This window comes from Netta rufina, assembly GCF_964035555.1.
Source record: "Netta rufina genome assembly, chromosome: 5".
NCBI lineage: Eukaryota > Metazoa > Chordata > Aves > Anseriformes > Anatidae > Netta > Netta rufina.
The window spans coordinates 11968308-11989517 of record NC_140128.1 but is presented as its reverse complement, the minus strand read 5'-3'; the positions used below and the strand labels follow the sequence as shown (position 1 = coordinate 11989517).

The 21210-nt window shown below is 37.2% G+C and overlaps 1 protein-coding gene across 5 annotated transcripts in view; it reads right to left on the bottom strand.

Moving 5' to 3' along the window:
• The window catches only part of MADD (MAP kinase activating death domain), a 65206-nt gene that overhangs the window by 5383 nt on the left and 38613 nt on the right, over nucleotides 1-21210 (bottom strand). For 2 of the 5 annotated variants that reach the window (XM_084287454.1, XM_084287455.1), the window contains 13 exons: nucleotides 16891-16988; nucleotides 16455-16538; nucleotides 14687-14845; nucleotides 13853-13961; nucleotides 13197-13259; nucleotides 12707-12827; nucleotides 11833-11938; nucleotides 10614-10724; nucleotides 9579-9686; nucleotides 9330-9494; nucleotides 7922-7994; nucleotides 7433-7539; nucleotides 2650-2719 (listed from right to left, as the gene is read on the bottom strand). In XM_084287454.1, coding sequence (XP_084143580.1) covers nucleotides 2650-2719; nucleotides 7433-7539; nucleotides 7922-7994; nucleotides 9330-9494; nucleotides 9579-9686; nucleotides 10614-10724; nucleotides 11833-11938; nucleotides 12707-12827; nucleotides 13197-13259; nucleotides 13853-13961; nucleotides 14687-14845; nucleotides 16455-16538; nucleotides 16891-16988 — 1374 coding nt within the window. Of the gene's footprint in view, nucleotides 1-2649; nucleotides 2720-7432; nucleotides 7540-7921; nucleotides 7995-9329; nucleotides 9495-9578; nucleotides 9687-10613; nucleotides 10725-11832; nucleotides 11939-12706; nucleotides 12828-13196; nucleotides 13260-13852; nucleotides 13962-14686; nucleotides 14846-16454; nucleotides 16539-16890; nucleotides 16989-19996; nucleotides 20051-21210 lie in introns of all 5 variants that reach the window. The other 3 variants (XM_084287456.1, XM_084287457.1, XM_084287458.1) reach the window with 2 other exon arrangements.

Genomic DNA, 21210 nt, shown 5'->3' with positions numbered 1-21210 from the left:
GAAAGGCAACCCCACCCAAAACTCAAATTAAGAGATTAGCAGAAGTACTTTTCTTCTAACATTAAAACTTAATCCTAATGCTGTTAACCTAAGTGGATGAAGGGAGTATATTATTAAGCACCATCCTGCAGCCTTTGGTCCTGTGAATGAAAATATGGCACTACCATAGAATGAGTTCAGGGGACATCACTTTACCTGCTGGAGATTGAAGGTTTTCATAGTAGCCGCGATGAAGGGGCCACAAGAAAGTAAAGCACAAGTACACAGCAGTAACTCAAATTCCAGAGGGAAGAACCTCACATTTCCTCACCTACTTTAAATCTCCATTTCCAGTTGTGGGCAACAATTCCTGAACTTCTCCTTGCACCCTGCTCTGAAATCATTGTTCCAATTTTCATGCTGTGATATAAACCCAGTGTTACACCAACTGACCTTTCATTTCCTGACATTGTTACAGTTGGAGCACTTACGCTTCACAGAATAACATAAAATCCTGTACTGAAGTATTTCCCATCAGACTGGAGTACCTGTTTAGCACACTCCACATTTCTAAGAGGAGGCACTACTTCAGTATACTCTATAGTGAAATCACATTGCAAGGTTCACAATGTTTAAACACAGCTTTATAACTTCATTTTTAAGAAGGCCATGCAACCTTTTGGTGAACACTATCGATTCACTTCTAAATTAAAATGTTGATTTCTTTTGAACAGATAAGTCTTCTCATCTTTTAACAATCAAAAGAGCAGCCCTCAGATAAACACTCTATTCTGTACTACAAGAGAGCTTGGCTTTTCTGCAACATCTGTCTTCCTTTCTTCTTTTTGTTTATGGATGGCCAAATTGTAAATCTCATTTAGTATCTTTAAAATGGTTCTTGTCTCTGACCTCTATTTTGGGAGTAGGGTATTTTTACTTTATAAGTTATTTAATTTTTCAGCTTTTGGTTGTAGCATTCAGCTCCCAATTTCGTTTCTCTTACTTCTGAAAAATACCCTTCCATAAGTTCCTTATCATACATCTCGATTTTACAGTAGCTCCTTAATTACAAATTTTTCTGTAAAACAACTTTTCTTTTTCTTCCTTACAGTTATTATTTAGTAGCTAAAAGTTGTATCACAGAGTCATCAACAGAAGTTGATTGGGAATACCTAAAACAAACACTGTCTTCTTGAGCAATTTAAATACATTTTAAAGAACACCTAGAGTTAAGAGAGAACTTTGGGTCTCCAAAAATGACCCAAGATTCATTCCTGATCCAATCTCTTCTCTTGGAAAGGCTGAAGCCATGGTTTGAGCTAATTTTTTGGCTTCTGAACTCTCATATTTGTAAAAGCCATCAATAAAGTTTTACCACCTTAAGCAGTTTCTATGGAAAGTAAAATCAATCATGTCCATCAGGGTAAAAACATGATACTAAAGCAATATGCAACCATATAATGCAGACATCATTGATCATTTAAACTATTAGAAAATTTTCTAGTGGTTAAGTTCATTAATCTGATCATTTGAACCATGCATATTTTCAGACAAGGGGAAAAACTGTTCACAGTTTGAAATCCCAAAATTCTGGGAGATTAAATTCATTTATGGAAAAAAACAAGCAAACAATAAATGTCAGAAAGGTTTTACAATTTGAATACCTTATAACTTTGTATCACCAAAAGGAGACAACACATTATTAAGGATGAAGAAATTAATTCCAGCACTCTCATACTAAATTTCTTTTACATCGTGAGAGAGAATCCATCAGTCAGAACCTTCTATTCACAGCACCAAAGAACAATCAGTCTTGGTAAACGGAGCTCCAAATATAGATTTTGATTAACAGCCAAAGTATGCTGATCTAGTAAGGAAGCAAAACTGTAAATTGTATCGGAGATGGGTGGAAGAATAAATCAATCCAGGTCTGGGGAGTATATCAAGAGAACAGTATGTACGGATAAATATTATGGAGAGCCGCATCTACAGTCACTCTTTCTTTTTTTTCAGACAACTATTTAAGTATAGACTGACTGACACTGAATAGAAACCCAGAACTTTCTCCAAACTAGACTGTAGGCAGATTATAGGTAACGGCAATAGCGCGCCTAAATAACACAAATTCTCTATTCTTCTTAATCTTTACCACTCTTTACTAGTTATGCTCTGAAACAAAAGCCACAGCCTAATGTGCAACCTTACAAAAGATGATCTACAACAAAAATTAAACTCCACACAAAGTGAAGAAGAAACTTGTAGCAATGCTTTTTTTTTTTTTTTTTTTTTTTTTGCAATGAAAGCACAGTATTGAGAAAGATCAACTGCAAGGCTTGCGCAGAAAAAGATGATTTCCCAGAATCATAAAAAGGAACATACCAAAGAAAAATCTTAAACAGATCAAAGATAACTGCTGTTTTGTTTGCTTCACAAAACTCAGAACATCTTCTTTGTCTATTAACAAAGAATACCTAGGCCACAAATCTTAATATGATGAAAATGAACACGTAAATTTTTATGCTGTCACTCATCTCCCTGTTAGGCAACTTCTGAGTGCAATCTACATTCTTCTTCTATCTTTGAAACTGCAGTGTAACTCTGAATCTGAAGATTGGAAATTTGAGTTACTGCCATGTGAGTACAGACCTAATATCAAAATAATGTAATTACCAAATTCCTCCAGGACAAAGACTCCTCGCACAGTATTGCACTTTTTAATGTGATTCAGCTCTATGAAAACCTACAAAAACAGGAGAAAAATAACACAAAATTAGTAAGTTTAAAAAAAAATAAAATAAAACCCAAAATTAAACAAAAACATCATCACAGCAGATACAACCTGAAGTGTTGTAGCATACACTACCAGTTCATTTACAGTTTAATATATAAATAAAGGGTGAAATAAATATTCAAAAGACAAACTTGCCACAATGCTAGAAATCAACAAATAACTTAAAAGTGCTAAGAAGCGAAGACAGCAGAAGATGAAGTACCTTCCGCTCCTTGCAGGAGGAGAAAGCATGGAAGAGAAACGAAGGAGTTAGTAACTCTGACATATCCAACAATGCTACCCCTTCAGGCACTCAAATGAGTTATTGCAAAAAAAGAATACCAACACACCTGAAATACAACAGAAGAGGGGGACGAGAAAAAAGCCAGCTCCCAAATTTGACATCATTTGTAGCCTCTGATCCATCCCAGTTTCTGCCCCTCCATGCATCCTCCTCCGGCACAGAGGGCAGGTTATGGACACTACACCTCCCACCCTGACACTGACCCTCCTAACCTATCCAGTAATCAAATTTAATCCAATGAGAAATTACTAATCTCCCTCCTCCCTGACAGCCTTGCACCATTCAAGATTTTACTGCTGTTTATGATATTTAACCTGCTTACTTGCTCTTGAAACTCTCCTTTAAAAGTCAACATCGGTGTTCTGCTTTAGGCAGCATGGGAGCATTCGGGCCCTTCTCTATCACATGCTCATTTCACAAATGGCCACTGTCAGCTGGGCAGTCACTTAGAAAACAAACCTGCTTTTAACTCTTTTTTTTTTTTTTCTTTTTTACAAACATGAACCCCAAAAGACAAAAAAAAAAAACAACAAAAAAAAAACTACACAACTAACTTTTCCAGCCTAGAACCTAAATGACAAGATTGCATGAATAAACAAGTTCTGAGCATATTAAGTTTATTTAAAATCCAGTATGTTTCACAACATAAAACAGTCCCTTCACGTATGCACAGTTCCAAAAGGATCAGCAAATACACAGACAAAAGAAGCTGTAGAAAGTGCCATAAAGAATCAAATCCACACATCAGATTCTAATACTTTTGCTTTTTCAAGGCAACAGAAACACCAAGACTAACATTGCCCTAACACTCAGAGTGAGTCTATTTCCAGTACCTTAAAGATGCACTTACAGGACTATATTACAATAGCCTGGACTGACACTTCCTACATGCTTATGAAGCCATAACCTTAGGACCTCATTAAAAAAATTACTAGGTACACTACATTGTCTTGGGAAAAAAGGAAAGGAAATCACTGCAATGCTTCCTAATCCAATAGTAACCAAATGCACGTAGCCCTAGACGATATACTACCCAGGAAAAGCAAAGGAAATCAACACCAGAAACCTCACCAGAAGCCTTTTTTTCTTTATTGAACAGACTTATTTGTATCAATAGAGGTCAGTAAACATGATCACCATATATTTGAGACAAGTCAGGTTATCAAGTCAGGTTTTCAAGTTATTTTTACTACCAGAGAGCTAACAAATAGTCCAAGGATGTTTTCTGATCTGTATCAAAAACTAAACTTCTGATGTACCTAAATAGAAAATCTTAAGCTTGCCTTCTATTTATATTCACACTCTCAAGGAAAGGAGAACTAATCCTATCTTTTTTTTCCCTTTGTCAGTTTTCACCATGTCTGTATCAGTTCAGTTGGTCAAAAACATTTTTTTTGAGGGATGGCAATAAAGAAAACCAGACAATAACAAAACACTTACTTTATTGTACTTAGTTTTCTCTTTCTGTAATATTTTCTGTGAAAAAGTTTTTGCTAGTAATCAAATTTCAAAAATTAAATAGAAAGGTTCAGGTGAAACACTGCTATTTAGTCTGGTAACAGTAAAGTTGGATGAAAGACTTGACTGCCCCAGATTGTCATAATGTGAGCATAACACTAAGTAGTGCAGCAAAAGGAGTTATGGGCCATATGAGAGTTTATTTGTCAAAATTATATTAAGTTACCAATTTTCAGAAGACATATCAGTTGACAGGCAATTTGTCACTACTTTAAGGGACAGAGATGCTCTTCTCTCAGTCAGAAAACAAAAAAGCGTGTAAATGAAAAAAGAGTTACTCACCCTGGGGAAAATGGTTCTTCAAGACAGAGCATTCAGTGTGGATCCTACTGTAAGTGGGCATATGCCTGCTACATATTAAACTTCCATTTATTTTTGACACAGACAAATTCTTAACTGGGACAATCACCCAATATTACAACTTGTAGATTTAAACTTGGAATTTTGTGAATAGCCTGCCAATGTCACAGGTACACCTGACTCCTCCTTATTAGGGAAAGACTTCCTCTGACCTGCAAGGCTCAGACAGACTTCAACATTTTTTTCTTCTTAAGCTTATTTACACTGCCAGTATGGTGAGACAATTTGCAAATGCCAAAGACAGCTATCATGCGTCAGTAGTAGGTTGGCCCACCATTCATCTAAAACATTTCCAGAGGAATTCATATGAAACAGTGATAACGTACACAACCTACAGATCAAGAGCCTTAAAAAATAGTTTCACGAAATCCAACACCATTCTAACACTGAAACCAACTGTATTATTTCTATGACTTCCAACCAAGAGGAGCAACAGAAAACCCTTCTTTTTCCAAGATGTCTTGCCAAAAAAGAGTACTTGGAAAGAAGGCTGAAATCAGGGTCTGGATATGGAGTAAAGAACTAAGACAAAGAGAAAGTTGTGTCTGATGAGGTCCTGTAGCCATTGCTTGGTCAGTTTCAACAGTTTTCAACAAAGAAATTGGCTATAGGTTCCTGGTTTTAATCATATATGTGCATACTCTGAAATTAACTGCCTTAAGGAGCAATCCATTTAATTTATATGAGAAATGAAAAGGACAGTTTATCTAAAACAGCAGATTTTTTATTAAATCAATCTGATTGACGAGTATTAGAATAAGAATGCAAGCATCCTTCAGCTCCAAAGATGATGGAATTGAAAAGGATATTTTTGTATGGTACAACTAGTAGGAGTACTTTACATAAATGCTGCAGTTGTGTATTCTTTACAGACCCTCAACTGGCAGATTTTTTATGTCTATCTAGACATTATTTTGATATGGAGGAAAACCAGGATGCATCTTACATACTCAATTCCCTTGCCCACTGACAATGTAAATCTAACAGACTCAGGAGTTCAACATATTCAATATCCATACTAAATAACGAGAACTCATCTGGCTGCAGCCTCATTGGAAAGTGGAGGAAGAGAAGGAATAATTTTACAGGTGGGGAAGACAGCTGGCATATTTCCTGGGTCTTATCTGTCAATTTGCACAGACCATCCTTCAGAAAAGATGTACTAATTTTCATCACTGACAGCAAATTAGAACACTGTCAGCAAGGACATGATAAAGCTACTACTCTAGGAGTACTGCTGGTAACACAGGACTCAGTGACTGTAATGCTAAATTCAACCATTAATGGTCCCTTCAGTCCCATAGTAAGAATCAGCACTAGGGTTCCCTAAGGCTTCTTTCAAAATGTCATTCCAGTCTCTCAGTAAAAAAATAAAAAATAAAAAAATAAAGCCATAGAGGCAGACTGTTTCATCACAGAGCAGGTTTGCAATACTACAACAGTAGGTCAGCTGTAGTCCAAGTTCTACCCTGGTAATAGGAAGAAAATTTAAGGAGGCTCACAACACTCCAGTCCTTATACTGCCATATATGAACATGACGATGCCGTGATCTTGAGAGAAGTATTAAATAAAGATTTTGAGATGGACGTGCACTTCCAGTGGGATCTACACTGATGTTTACTCAAAGAAGAACAAAGCTTGTGTGGAGAGAAAAGTCTAGTCAAGAGGAAAGGAAAGGAAAAAGCACTCCACAGAGGACTGACAGAAGCTTTTATTACTTACACACACACACACGCACTCTTTTTCTCCTAAAAGAGGATTCTACCGTCTAGCACAGCATGCATTTAATATCATATGCAAAACAAAAAAACACAAAGCAAAATAAAAAACAAGGATCAAAGGAAGCAACAGAAACTACATCCACAAAAATGAAGAAATGGCAATTCTAGTTGTGTTTCCTCTATGCCTAGAAGATCTGCTCTTTGGAGGGAAAAAAGAATCAATAATTCATTCTTATTTTTGTGAATTACAGCAAGAGCTACTTTCTTGTTCTATTCTCATACTAAATTCTACAGATTCCTCATTTTTTAAAACATGACAGACTACATATAATGTAAGTCACCTTTTGCATCTGCAGTATTCAAACACTGTATCTCTAAGGCTGACAGTTTACACCACCAGGATATGTTCACAATGTGAGCATTATGGCAGTTTAGATTACCAGTGATCAATTTTTCTCTCCCTTGATATGCCGCTACCATTTGCTTTGTGCTTACACAATTCTGACCACCAGAAACAAGAAGTTGAAACTTATATCAACTTTTTTTTTTTTCCAGTTCATTACAGTTCTCATGAGGATCTCATTTCAGTGTGTTTTTACATATATGTAAAATGTGCATGTGTGCTTTTGTGTAAATATACACATCTACTTTTTATTCCCATCAACATCCATCACACTATCCTTTGTTCTTCCTGATACCATGGCAAGAGGAAACACAGATGTAGGTGTGCTGCAAAAAGCTTCATGCTCACATAGTCATCTTATGTATTTCCCTCATACCTGACTGTGCATAAATTTCAGGTTAATTCCTTCCAGTGTGACCTGCAGAAGACCTCCTTCACCAGTTTTCATATCCTGCACAGGAAACTCACCACCCAACTCAGGGCCTGTGATACGTTAAGAAAGAAAAAGAAACACAAACAAACAAACACACACACACAACAGAGAGAGGGTATGGGAAAAGGGGAAGAAAAGAAGAAACAGAAAGCAGTCAGCCAAGTCGTGATATGTTCAAGTATTTTCAAGTTCTGATTTGACTGGTAGTTACTCCTCTTTAAATATGACACTATACAGATGTTTTGCTTTTGCTTGGATACAGAGTGAGATATATGGGGGCAAGCTAATGGTAACATTCTGTGCTGTGTACACACCGTACAAAGCTGTTCTCAAATTTCCAACTAAAGGCCCTTATATTTAAAGAAATTACTAACAAAGCCTAGATGATTGCAGATTAAGCAACAAATATTCCCAACAAGTAAGATCTTGTACCTGGTTTAATGCTTTGCTGTCTTGCTGCTGCTCGCTCCATGCTGTCTTTTACACAGTAGTACAGTTCCCGACACTAACATATAAAAGAGTAAAACAGCATTATTTTCCCACATTACAAGGGAAGCAAATAGCAAGATTCTACAAAAAAAAATAAAAACAAGCCTCATGTGGTACACAACAACAAAACCCTGTAAAAATTCAACCACAGCTAATTACTTGATTGTATTTATATATTATTATTACTTTTTTAAGTTGACAGAGAAACTACTTCATAGCTAAATTGCCCAAGCTACAGTTCATGCCATGGCACATGGTCATGGAAAATATAACCAATATAACCAAGTTTACTCGTTTTCCTAATGCAGAAAAAGCTTAAAAACAGTATCACAATCCCTCCCTTTCTCTCGTTGATTCAGAAATCAATGTTACCGGTCATGCTCATTTAAATTATCTATTTGTTATTTATGTCAAATAGAAAAATATGGCTTAAGGAAATTATCTAATTCTAACTCCCCTCTCTAATATCAAATAATAGTTAAGCCATAATCTCAGAGTAAAATTTAGGAGAAATTTCTATCCAAGGCCCAAAATTAATACAGTTAGCTTACTGAGTAACTTCTGTAGTGTACTGATTTTGTCATTCTCTTTGTATTTATGCCTGCATTACGATTACCTGGTCCATGTAAAATTATTTTTTTGAAGTAGAAATCTAATTCCTTTGCCTCAGAAATAATAGCTTTTCAACATATCACTTGCAGTTGCAAATCTTTCTTGCTGATCATTGTTCAGGCGTTACTGGAGTTTAAGAGTGGCTGGATTTTTTGTAATAGGTTTAAAGCTATTTCTTTATATTTGCAAATAATTCTAAGGAGAAGAAAATGGCCTTCAAATCAGTGGAGAAAGTAGACATGCATGAAATCAGCAAAATCATACATGGGCCAAGGAAAAAAAAAATCATCTGTTTTGTCAGTTTGGATTTTCCGTTAAAATCAACGCAATTAAATCCATTACTAAGGTAAAGTATTATTTAGCTTTACGCCATGAATCTACCACAATATTTTGAATATCTTTGTAAGCCTCCATGCTCACTCAATATTTGGTAATTGAAGTGTTTTCCCTCATGGATCGGAATTCAATCAGACACTAGACTCTCTCTGTATTCTTCAAACCAAAAAAAAAAAATCAAGTAAAAGCTACCCTTTTTTAAAATTACATCCTGCTGTACTACTGCCTCCAGGTAAATGACGAAGCATAATGCCAACTTCAGGTATCAATGCTGTTAACAGCCACTGCAGTTTAATAATCAGTACTGGAGAGGGAATACAATTATTTGATTAAAACATGGAATATGACATACCGATATATTTGTTCTGCACTGACTTATCTCATTATTAAATAAAATGTGTACCTTCTTTGTGTAGAACTTGTTCAGTTGCGTCTCCTGACCATTCCTCCGCCAGAGGCACAGCACTTTTGTTTTGGGACAGTAAGTCATGTTTATGAGTTTCTCATACCACCAACGTTCATACACAGTTCCAATGTTGCTTCTCAGCACAATGCAATCATCACACACCTGGGAGCACAAGATGTTAGATGAGATTTCTAATACTATTTACTGAATGCTACTAGTTGCATTATTATTTGTTCTTGTCTCTACCTCCATGAAAAATATGTCTCCTGTTGTGTCTGTCCCAGCATGGACTACAAAAGTCTGCTTCTTGATGTGGCGGCTGCCGCTGGGTCTCACAGGGAGTTCCCGTCCATTCTAGATAAGAAAAAATGCCATCGTGAATGAACTTTGAAAACAATTTTATTGAAAAATGTCCAGTAGGTGACACTAGAAGCATTTTCAACAAACAATAGAAAAAAAAAGTTTTTAATACAGCTGATCAGAGGCAATTTTGGGCAAAGCCTTAGGCAAGATACTGCACTAAATTCAATTTCAAAAAAAGTTACTATGAGAGTTATCACAGCATAGGAAAACCTTCAAGCCAGTACCACACTCAGTATGTGCTAGTGTGTTGTTTGGGTGCCAACTACTGTTAATATTGCAGTAAAATGGTCTGTTTCTTCCTCCAATTAACTATAAGAGAATTACATATCCTTTCTGTACAGAAAAAAAAAGTTCCAGTTGTAGAAGTGCTCTGGAAAATCAGCTCTCAGAAGGCTTATTGTGCATCTTCCCTGGTGAAAGCTGTGTTCAAAGCTCTCTAGTTTTATTAACTTAACTCTTAGCCTATATTCTTAATGAGCAACATAGAATGTAAAGTTTACTCTGCATTGTAGCTGACAATGTGAATAGTTTTGAATAGAAACTGATCCAGACAAACCTTACGACCTGGTGACCCATGGAAAACTAAACACTTGCTACAGTTTTAGTAAGAACAAAGGTTCCCCTCAATAAAAGTGATATTAAGAAAACATTAGGGTTGCAAAGAACTCTAGTACTGAAATCTCATGTTTATACATATTTATATCATAGTTCCACTTGATTACTGCATATAAGATTACAAATAGGGTCATATCATCATAGTCTTTATGCTGTACTTATAAAGGCAGTTTTTAATAATCCAGTTTGGTTTTAATACTTCTATCTTAGTATTGCAGAGCATTTATAGAAGAATTTTGAGGTATCTTTTTCCCCTTATACTGGAACTCCCACAGATACATCACTCATCACTGTATTACCTACCAGATTGGCAAGCTTGTCTAGAATATCATTTATTTGCTGGCTGTGCACCAATCCAATATGTGATTTTCCCATTAGACGACGCACCTTTTTCCTAATATCATTCTTATTCACCTGGAAAGCACATATAAAGACAGTTACTTTTCTGTAATCACAGACAACTCCTCACGTCTCCCAAATTCAACATATTTTGGTTTCCATTGCTAAGACTACTCATTGCAGCTCAACCATGCTAGGTTCTCTTTAACCCAGCAGTACCAGCAGAAGTTGCACGTGCCCAGCGACTGGGAAAAGTGGTGTAAGTAGTACTGTGCTAAACAGATTTCCTGCCTACTCCTGCACAACAAAGCAGCAATTCCATTATCCCCCACTTCCAACTATTGATATTCCAAATACACTCAAATGCCATCTTAAAACTTACCTTCACATTCCCATTTATATCAGGAAAAAATCAATACCTTGCTTCTCTTTCCCCACCCAAAAATTTAGATAAAGTAAGTTTTCAAACTATCACCTGCGTACACCTAGTTTAACTGTCAGGCTGTTGCACAGCATAGTGCATCAAAACTGTTACAGGACTGTCCTGGTAACATGATGTACTACAGGCGGTTCCAAACACAATAAAAATTTTAGAAGATTGATTTTCCAATGATTTTTGATGGAGAATTTGCATTATCTAAGAACTAACACAAACTAAAAGAAAGATATTATTAGTAGCCACCTACAGTATTAAGGTCCACTGAATGAGAAAAAAAAAAAAAAAAAAAAGGTTGCTTAAGTCATTGCAAATTATATGTTGAGATGCATATTGATGTGCATATTTGCAACCTGCCCATACCCTCCTTTCACCTCTGACTTCCCTAAGAAGATCTGGAATTTGCAGTTCTAAGGGAATCTGATTAGATGATGCTCTCTACCTATAACTCATGCCCTTGATTGTAAGAATGTCCTCTTAAAGGACATTCTTAAAGGTAGGGCTAAAAAGTTTCTATCTTGAATAGAAGTGTATGTGCATACTCATTGCATAGAACTACTTAAACTCAAACGATGAAACTCAAAGAATCTCCACGTTCTGAAATAATTTCTTCATTAAGATCAGATGTTTTATAATATTATTTTTTACTATACTGTTCTGATCTCTGAAAAGAGATGTATGGTTTCCAAACACCACCAACAAAACATACTGCTTAAATATGAGGAGTGTTCTATTAAAAAAAGTTACCTTTATCATAAGCATATAAGCAATCATATTATGTAGCAGCGTAGCCAACAAGCGGTCCTCATCATCCTCCAAACGCTTTCGATCATGTTCTCCCAGGGAAAGATACCTGCAAGAAGAGCTAGAGCTGAAGTAGGCTCACAGGCACTCTTCATCCAACTCACTACAGCACTGGCAGAGAACAGAACACTATTTGTAAAAAGTGCATGGTAAATAAAACCTCCAAATACACTAAGTCAAATGGCCATTTTCCATTAAATTGCTGTGATCACTTTAAACATTGCCATTATCATCTAGTGCAAGTAACTAATATATGCTCAGTGGTAAAGTTCTCAGTGGTCTACTGGACTTACCCATATTCTCTTTTCCACAATTGTAGCTTCATGAGAACTGCTATAAGAAGAACATTCAACTCAAACAACAGCTACCCCCTTTAGAGCTTTACTTCTGCCTTGCAGCTCCATTTAACTCATGAAGGAAGCGTGCAGGCACTCTCTTTTTCTAGTAAGATAGATTTTAAACTGTTTATTTTTCCAAAAACTAGCACCCCGCACACTGGTATCTTTATTCCAGAATACAATCCAAATAAATCCTATGCTTTATTAGTGATCCGGCCTATTCCATCTATTCATAGTGTGATCACGATTACATGACCTATTTCCCTGGAAATACCACCTCTCCATGAGCATTAAGAAAAACTTATCAAACCTGAACACAGTATTTCAGTAGCAGGAGATGCTGACCAGCAGAGACAAAAGCCTCCCTTTGGAATTGTCAGTTACAGTAACAAGGTTTACAAAGTGGCAATAGCATTTGCAACAGAACTTAAATTATATTCTTTTTACTGCTTAAGCCCCAGGTCTACTGAGAACTTCACCTGTCAATCATCTCCTGGGGTCCCTGGTCCATCCCCATTCCTTCTCTCTCTAACATCACAGCATCCAAAAAAGCATCTTCCCAGAACTGCATCTGGTCCCACAAAGTTGAGCGCTCTTTACCTATGCAACGCATACAAAAATTGGGCATTTATTCCAGTCAAATACTTTAAGATCAGTTTTATTTCCTTCCCACACCTTGAAAATACTATAAGCCAGCACACAAAAAAATCTATTATTAAAATAAAAAAGTAACTTTTAAATCACAAGCAATATCACAACTGAAGTGTACAGTAGAAGAAAAGACATCTCTCATTCTAATTCACAGCATAATTTTTTGAAAACCTTAAAGAAAAGAACCTCTTATCCCTGTTCTTTAAGGAGAATGTTTTCTTCCATATATTGTTAGCACTGCCTGAAAGCGACAGGAATATCTCACACAAACACAGATCACAGCAAACACACAGAGAAGTGGAAAGATGAGATTATTACTCATAGAGAAGGTTTCCATTGCAGCATCCTCTAACTGGTCCCAGACAGATCCTTTATCCCTACCTGCACCATTCCATGCAGGTAGGAACAATAAATGGAAAGGATGAAAAACAGAGGAAGAGAGAGCTCTTGATTAACAGCAAGTCCAGATATACATTAAAAAAAAAAAAAAAAAAAAAAAAAAAAAAAAACATAAGAAGCCAATACACTGCTAATTTAAGGTCATGCTCAAAAGCCATGAGTTTAGTAGCCCTCTATTTGAAGACTTAAACTGAACGGTCTTTTGTAAAAGCTCAGCAATACTCAGCAATACTCAGAAAAAAATAATTTCAGCCTTATGTGCATAACTAAGATCTTTCTTCCCTCCTTCAAACAGTTTAAAGAACTAACTCTTATTCAAGAACAAGTGCATGGAATAAGCTACATTTTATGCAAACTAGTCCAGTCACCCATCTTCTCTTATTCCATCTCCCCAGCAAATCCTTTGCTTTACCCTGAATGGCCTGATGTACCCTCCTATTTTATCAGCATGGACAAACAGGAGGTGGTTAAAATGGTCTCTGGTAACACGTAAATTCCAGTCTGAGCCAGACATGACTCCCCTTGAACTTCAGTCTAAACAATCCCCTTGCCCTCCCTCCCCCAAAATAGTTTACCCAAAAGTCCTTCATAGAGATAGACACGCTGGTTCCCATCCTCTTGAACTCTCCCTGGAGTACTGCCTTTGTTATCCTTTATGCTCTGCTTCAGGTTATGAGACTTTGCCTGAAAATGATACAAGAGGTGTCAGACAATTTAATTCTTCAACCTGTAGGGGTGTTTCTTGCAGTCCATTGCAAGTTTACTTAACAGATAGGGTTTGAAAGTTATATTTCGTAAACACTTCTCCCACAAATGTTGATAAAACAAAAAAAATTACTCTGTTAAAAAAATAATGAATTGAATTTTACTGCACACATATCTTCCAGTTAGAAGAGGATATTTAAATGCTATGACTACACTTCAGATAGTTTTAAAGCATTGTTTAAAAACCAAAACAAAACAAAACAAAAAAAACAGAAGAGCTGCTAAACCTATGACGATGGGTCATCACTTTCCTGTATCAAAGAGCTGCCAAGATTCTACCAAGCAGGGGATCATTTCCTTTTAGTTAAGTAAATTCAAACAGTATCACCTGAAGCTGTTTCATTTCTGAAGGGTAATTAAATGACAGTTGGGTTGAGAGTAATATTGAATGAGGGTGGTAGAGCCTGTAACACGGCGTGAGATGTGAACTGACTATTCTCAAAGAGCCACATATTGCACAGGGTATGAAGAAAGGTACGTGGATCCATACAAAAAGTAATTAATTCTTTAATATCTTGTTATTGTAAATCATTGTTGATTAACCCTTAGAACAGAATCAAAGAACCTCTTTCACACATTCACTAACATCAACATGATTACTGTACAAAAATTAAAATAAAAAGGAAGGTATGCAGCATCCTTACAAAAATAGAGCTAGTAGCAGAATTTGTCTCAATTTCACTGTCTGACACAGTGCCCCTGGATCCTGTCAGATTGCCACCATTTTCCACACTTGGGCCATCACCAGCATTGCTGCTCAAGTCACTGTCAGCTCCTAATGTCTCTCCAGAGCTGTTACTAACCTGTGGAGAAAAATAAAGCTGTTATCTTCACAGACAAGACACTGTGGAGAGAAAAGTTTTAAAATGTTTCCTCTTAAGGCATAAAATAATAAGCTGTGCAACCAAAGGCCACATTTGCCTTTTCTCTTTCAGTGATACTATTCTTGCACAAAATCCCCATAAAAAAATGGGGATATACTCAATACAACCTTCAGAAAAAATACAGAACTGTTTAGTTTGGAAGCAACCCATTAGGATTCTCTATAGTCCAGCCCCCTTGCTCAAGCAGGGTCAGCTAGTGTATGTTGTTGAGAACCATGTCCAAACAAGTTGTGAAAATTTCCACACACAGCAATTCTATAACCTCTTTGGACATGCTGTTCCAGTGTTTGACTGCCCTGAGAATAAAATAAGTAAGTGTCTTCTTGTGTTCAGATGGAATTTTCTGTGCTTTGACTTTTGTGTTGATTGCCTCTTGTCCTGACAGCAGGTACTACTACTAAGAAGAGTTTGGCTCCCTTATCTTCATTCCCTCCTGTATGGTATTTATACACATCAGTAAGATTCCCCCTGAGCCTTCTCTTCTCCAGGCTGAAGAGTCCCAATTCTCTCAGCTTGTCTGTGTTACGGAAAATGGTGTCAAGGGCTTTACTAAAGTTGTAGTAAACACATCCACTCCTCTCCTCTCATACATCAAGCTAGCTATCTCATTGTCTGAAGTTATCAGCTTGGTTAAATGTGATTGCCTCTTTGTAAATCCACATTGACTTCTCCCAATCACTTTTTCTTTCGTGTATTTGGAAATGTTTTACAGGAGATTTTCTCCATCAACTTCTCTCTTTGCTCTCTTCCAGTCTTCAAGAACCTCTCTCAATCACCATAACTGTTCAGAGACGATCAAATGTGGCCTTGCAGCAGCATCAGCCAGCTCCTTCAACACTCGTAGCTGCAATCCATTAGACCACATGGACATACGTCAATCCAGTTTGTTGAAGTGCTCTCTAGCCTGGTCCTCCTCGACCAACAGTAAATCTTCCTTGCTCCAGACGTTTCCTCTGATACCATGGGCTGGGAATTCCTGATGGTCAGTTTTACCAGTAAAGATTTGTCTTGGCTTTCCTAACTCTACCCCTGCCAGATGGTACAGCAAGTGTACTGTACAGGTGATCAGTAGAGCTGTACTGGAAGCAAGCAGACATTTTCATATGGTTCAAACACTTAAAGGTAATACGTCAGAGGTTTTTTCTTGCTTTTAATGCACCAAACCATCTGCATTTTTTGCTCTCAGGTTACATTCCTTTATAGATGGTTTATACACAACTAAGCCATATTTATAAAAGGATTGCAAACCACTAGTTCCACAAATACACCAATATGTACGAATATGTACCAGCAACAAGCATCACATATGATGAATACAATCTGCTAATAAAATGGTATGTATATCCTGGCAGACACACATGCTTGCTACACAGTCAGAGGCTCTGGAGAGAGAACACATCATAGGCACGCTACTATGGGTGAGAGATAGTATGCAGGCATACTGTACACAAAATGTAGGCATGAAATGCCCTACCCCGCTTTACCAGGAAATGAATTACATCAAGTTTTCACTTTGGACATATCCTACCACTGTGCTAACTTCAGAATCCTGGCTGGTACTTCGGACCATAACTGCTGGTCCTCCACTGGGAAGAGAGTCGAAATCACTCTTCTGCAATCAAACATACAGAGGACAGGAAGCAAAGTCACATCAGTTTAGTTTTTATCATCATGAGAACCCCACTTCCCATTCCCTTGGGATCTTAAATCACATGCCTTATACTTCATTGGTTCATGAAGCCAACCAAATAAGATACTACTGTCTGCAAGTCAGAAAGGCCTTGGGGTCCTACAATTGAGGAGCTAGCAAATATCAGTACCCTAAAGAAAGTGGGGTAAAGGGGAGGGAATTACTAGATGAGCCTATCAAGTATTCTCAAAATCTAGTTTTCCCATAGTTATGCAGCCAACAGAAGAATCTTCCATCTTACCACATGAATAAAGCAAGTGTAGGAGCAACTCACCTGAGAACCTGAGGCCAAACTAAGGCCACTGTCTGCACTGATCTGGGATTTTTTCTCATCTGTTTCTCCCAAATCAAAATGTTTCACACCTTCTGGCCCTGAGTAAAGGGAAAAATAAACCATTATTGTATCAAGAAAAAACAGTACATCAGAAGGCAGATGACAGACTGAAAGCAGGAACAGTACCAAGAAAACAAACTTGCTTTCTTGTTCCTTGTTTTTTATTCCTTGGTACTGTAAACAACAAGGCCAGCAGGACACATCTGCCATTCTTCAAATGTTAGTTTGAATTTCAAGTATTCAAAAGGCATAGCCCAACAGTGACTATCACTAAACAGTACCTTTGTTAGCCATTCAATAGAGAAAAGAGGACAGACAAAGGTCAAGTAAGCTTCCAGTTACAGTAACACATGCAGAGCAGTTGCCATTCAACTCTAGGAAGCCACTTCCTTTATTCCTGGCAAAAATAAGGGATACCTAATTGCTTGGAGTCATTATCCTTTTTAAAACAGCTAATTTGCTCAATGTCTTACAGTGCGTTTGTTGCTCTGAGGTTGCCCACAGCAACTATCTCGGCAGTAATCAGGCAACACTCTACAAGAAATAATCAGTGATTATCAGTGTCACACTAGTAAGAATATCAAGGAAGAAGCTTGTATGATGCTGTACTTTGTAACGTTTGCCAATTATACAACAAATGGCTCTCCAGAGTTGGCAATCACACAGGTCAGTAGTGAGAGAAGGAAACAGCAAGCCTTTAGTCATGCATTTGTTAACCTGCTCAATTGAAAATAAAAGAAAAAAAAAAAAAAAAGAAAAAAAAAAGAGAAAAAACTTTATGTTCAACTTCCCATGCAGTTCTAGAACCATATCATCTATTGTCCTCTGATGGGATGGCAGAAGGAAAAGAGAATGATGGACAGGTAGAGCCTGAAAAGAAATTTGGATAAGCACTGCATGAAGTAAGTAATGAGGCAGGAAAAGAATGCGTTATAGACTGTACACAGATTATCACTACTCTCAGAAAGGGGAAGAGACTGAATGCAACACTTCTGCCATATCCATATCTGCCAACTATTCAGTAACAGGAAGGCATGATCCGCAGCTGGAATAGTTGTATTAGATACCCATGACTCTATCCAGTATCTCTAAGCAAACAATGCCACAGTCTCTTATAACCACTAATCACAACAACCTGGGAATTATGAACATGTTTGTGTTATGTGTAATATTAGAGAGGGCAAGACAGCGAAAAGGAAAGAAAAAGGGAAGGGAGGCGAGAGAGGGAGAGAGAGAGAGAAGGATAATATACAAAGATTTGTGGGAGTGAGCTTGAGATGGTATGTAAACTCATGAATAGCAAAGCCGTAGGCGGGCTGTGCAGACCATACTAGCTTCCTAATCAACCACAAATTTTCCACGTGAAATGTTTTACAGAAAGTCAATTCCTCATTTATTATAGTAGTCTACCTATAGAACCATATGCCCTAGTTACTGTAAGTCAAATTGTAAGACCAATGTCAAACTATAAACAAAGTTATGAAAACTAAAAATATCCTTTATAAAATTTGTGATCTTATTTTCCACTGAAATATATATTGCTCACTTCTAACAGCCACTTTTTATAGTCCTGAATAATGCCGCAGCAAAAACTTTAGCATCTCATTAGTACAGCAAGAATACTAAACTTCAGTTGCACGCTTTAAGCAATTTAAAGAGTTCCCTGTCCCAGCACAATTCAGATATATTTCCAGCAGTTTGATTTTTAACACAAGTGAAGCTGACTGATGCAGTTTAGGTGTTTGACAATTGTGAGCAATAATGGTAATTGAGTTTCAGAAGTACAATAACCACAATCATATTGTTGTAACTGTCACTTTACAGGCACTTAGGAACCTCCCCTCCCCTTTTTAAAAGATTGTATATCCATTAGACATTTTTTAAAAACATCTTCCAGTGCAGGCACCTAACTGAAAGGCCTGGTTTGGGAGAGTAGGTGCGTGCATGTGCTGTGTGTCTGTCACACACTCTCCCACCTCAGCAGAAAGCAACTCAGATCTTAAATGCAGTTTGCTGTACTGCAGAGGTATCCCCACTTGCTTCAGAAGCTCCATGCACTTAACTGAAGTATTTAACTGGGGAGCCTGAAAGGAAGGTACCAAATCCAGGCCCAGCCAGAATGGCAGGAATTATCACCCGTTCAGCTTAGCTGTTAGTTCTCCCCAAACTTCAGTCTGCAAAAAGGGACATTGGGTCTGCAAAGTAGAAATTACACTCATGGTTAGGAAACACCTACTACATCATGGTTTTTATAAACGACCTGTTGTCCTTATGTCATATGTCCCTTTTTATAACAGTGATAACCAAACCAGAAAAATCTGGTACTACAACTGCAGATAACACACATGCATATTTCAACAGATAAGATTTGTGTCAATTTAGACTTCTATTTAGACTCTACAAACAGACTCAGGTCGTTTCACTCCTCCCTTAATATGGGATATAAAAACCAAAATCTGGTTGATTCCTTATTATGAGGCTGCTCTCTGACAGCCTTCACTAAATACAGTTTTTCACATCCACCTTCTCTCTCGCCCTCTGAAGTGCTTTTTGTTGCACACTGACTGTGGTCAGAAACTGTTCATGGTTGAATGCCAAATAACAACAGTTGCCATTCCAAGACTTGAAAGAACATTGACTTTTTCATTCCAATAACATTCAACCTATATATTCATGTCAAAGACTTGTTAAGCAAAAGTGGTCTTTAACTTGTAAGAAAGGAGATGGAACACCTTCAAATTCTATCTATTTCTGATATGGTGACGATGCAGAGTATCTGCTTCTCCTTCTTTGTAGAAGGTAACATTCAGGGGAAGAAAAAAACAAAGGAAGAAATAAAAAAGGACAAAAGACATTTGAACACAATTTCCCCAGGGCAAACTGATCTGTTTGGACTCCTCTATAAAACAGGATTTCCTGATAAACCTTTGTTCTTATGGGCATAAAAACTTATGTGCCATAGATGCGAGCTCACTCTGCACCTGGGGAGTTGGCAGTTATGGGGAGGCTGGGAAAATCAGTTTTCTATGTTTTATTATTTCCTTACTCGTTTTTTCCAAAGATTTTTGCTTTTTCACTTCCTGGTGCTTGTTCCACAATTCTACCCAAGATGCATTGAAAGCAGGAGAGAAAGAGAAAGAGTCAGCGGCTAGTCAGACAGGTGAAAATGGGGAAAAAAAATGAAACAAAAAACCCACCCCCTTCATATAAAAAAAATAAAATATGAGAACTACTGAGTGAAGAGTTAGTTAACACACTTTACAAGAAATCAAAGTCAGGATTTGAGCACTGTATCATCTCTCATTTACAGAATTCACGTTAGAGATGACTTCATACAGTTAACCAACTAAGCAAAAAGCAGCTATTACGAACATATATAATGCAATTCATCACCATTCCTGAGAAAGGCCTTTAAGACTGTCAGATATTTCATCCTCCAAAACATGTGCACCACAATAGCTCTGATTAACATAAATGTTTTCATGTTTCTAGTTTGTATCATTGAAAGGAAAGGCACAAAAATAGCAGCAGCAATTATAAGATAACCTAAACTGTAGGTTAACACAATATTTAACCAAAATAATCTTTTGAAAATTATCACAAAGTTTACAAGTTACTTTTGACCTCACGGTATTCTCAATAAATGCTTGGCTCTGCCTTATCAACTAGTACCTACACACCAAAAAAAAATGAACTTCTTTTCATCCATTTGTTCCTATCAGGGTATGAAGAAAGGAAAACGGAGAAGAAAAATGCACAAAATATTAATCATGCTTAATGCCAACTTCCAAAAGCCTACTGAAGTCCTAACACCCTAAGCTAAGGGATTCCATAACAAGAAAAAATGCAGAGACAAAGGAAAAAAATATCTGGAGTCTGTATGCACTTTCTTCATTTGAAGCTTATATATAAGAAGAATTATTGATGAGACACTTGCACATTTCTAGCATTCTCACTTCTCAACCCTCAGAAATGCACTTAGCTTTTCCGCTTAGTAGCGCCAGATCATTCCAAGTGCTGACCCGCTGGAGAAAGGAAACATTACAAGCCAACATGCTGAACTAAGTCTCAATGCAGGGGACTGTCCCCTCTCACTTGAATGGTTAAAGCTGAGAATGCTACAGAGGTAGATATGCCAAGAAAAGTAGCTAAGGCAAAGGAAATGAAAAAGCAGCATGATGTTCTATTGCTCTTCAAGGAAAATTCCTGAGGAACTAAAAGGCCACTGAAAGTGTGTCAGGAATCCATCCCGTCCCACAG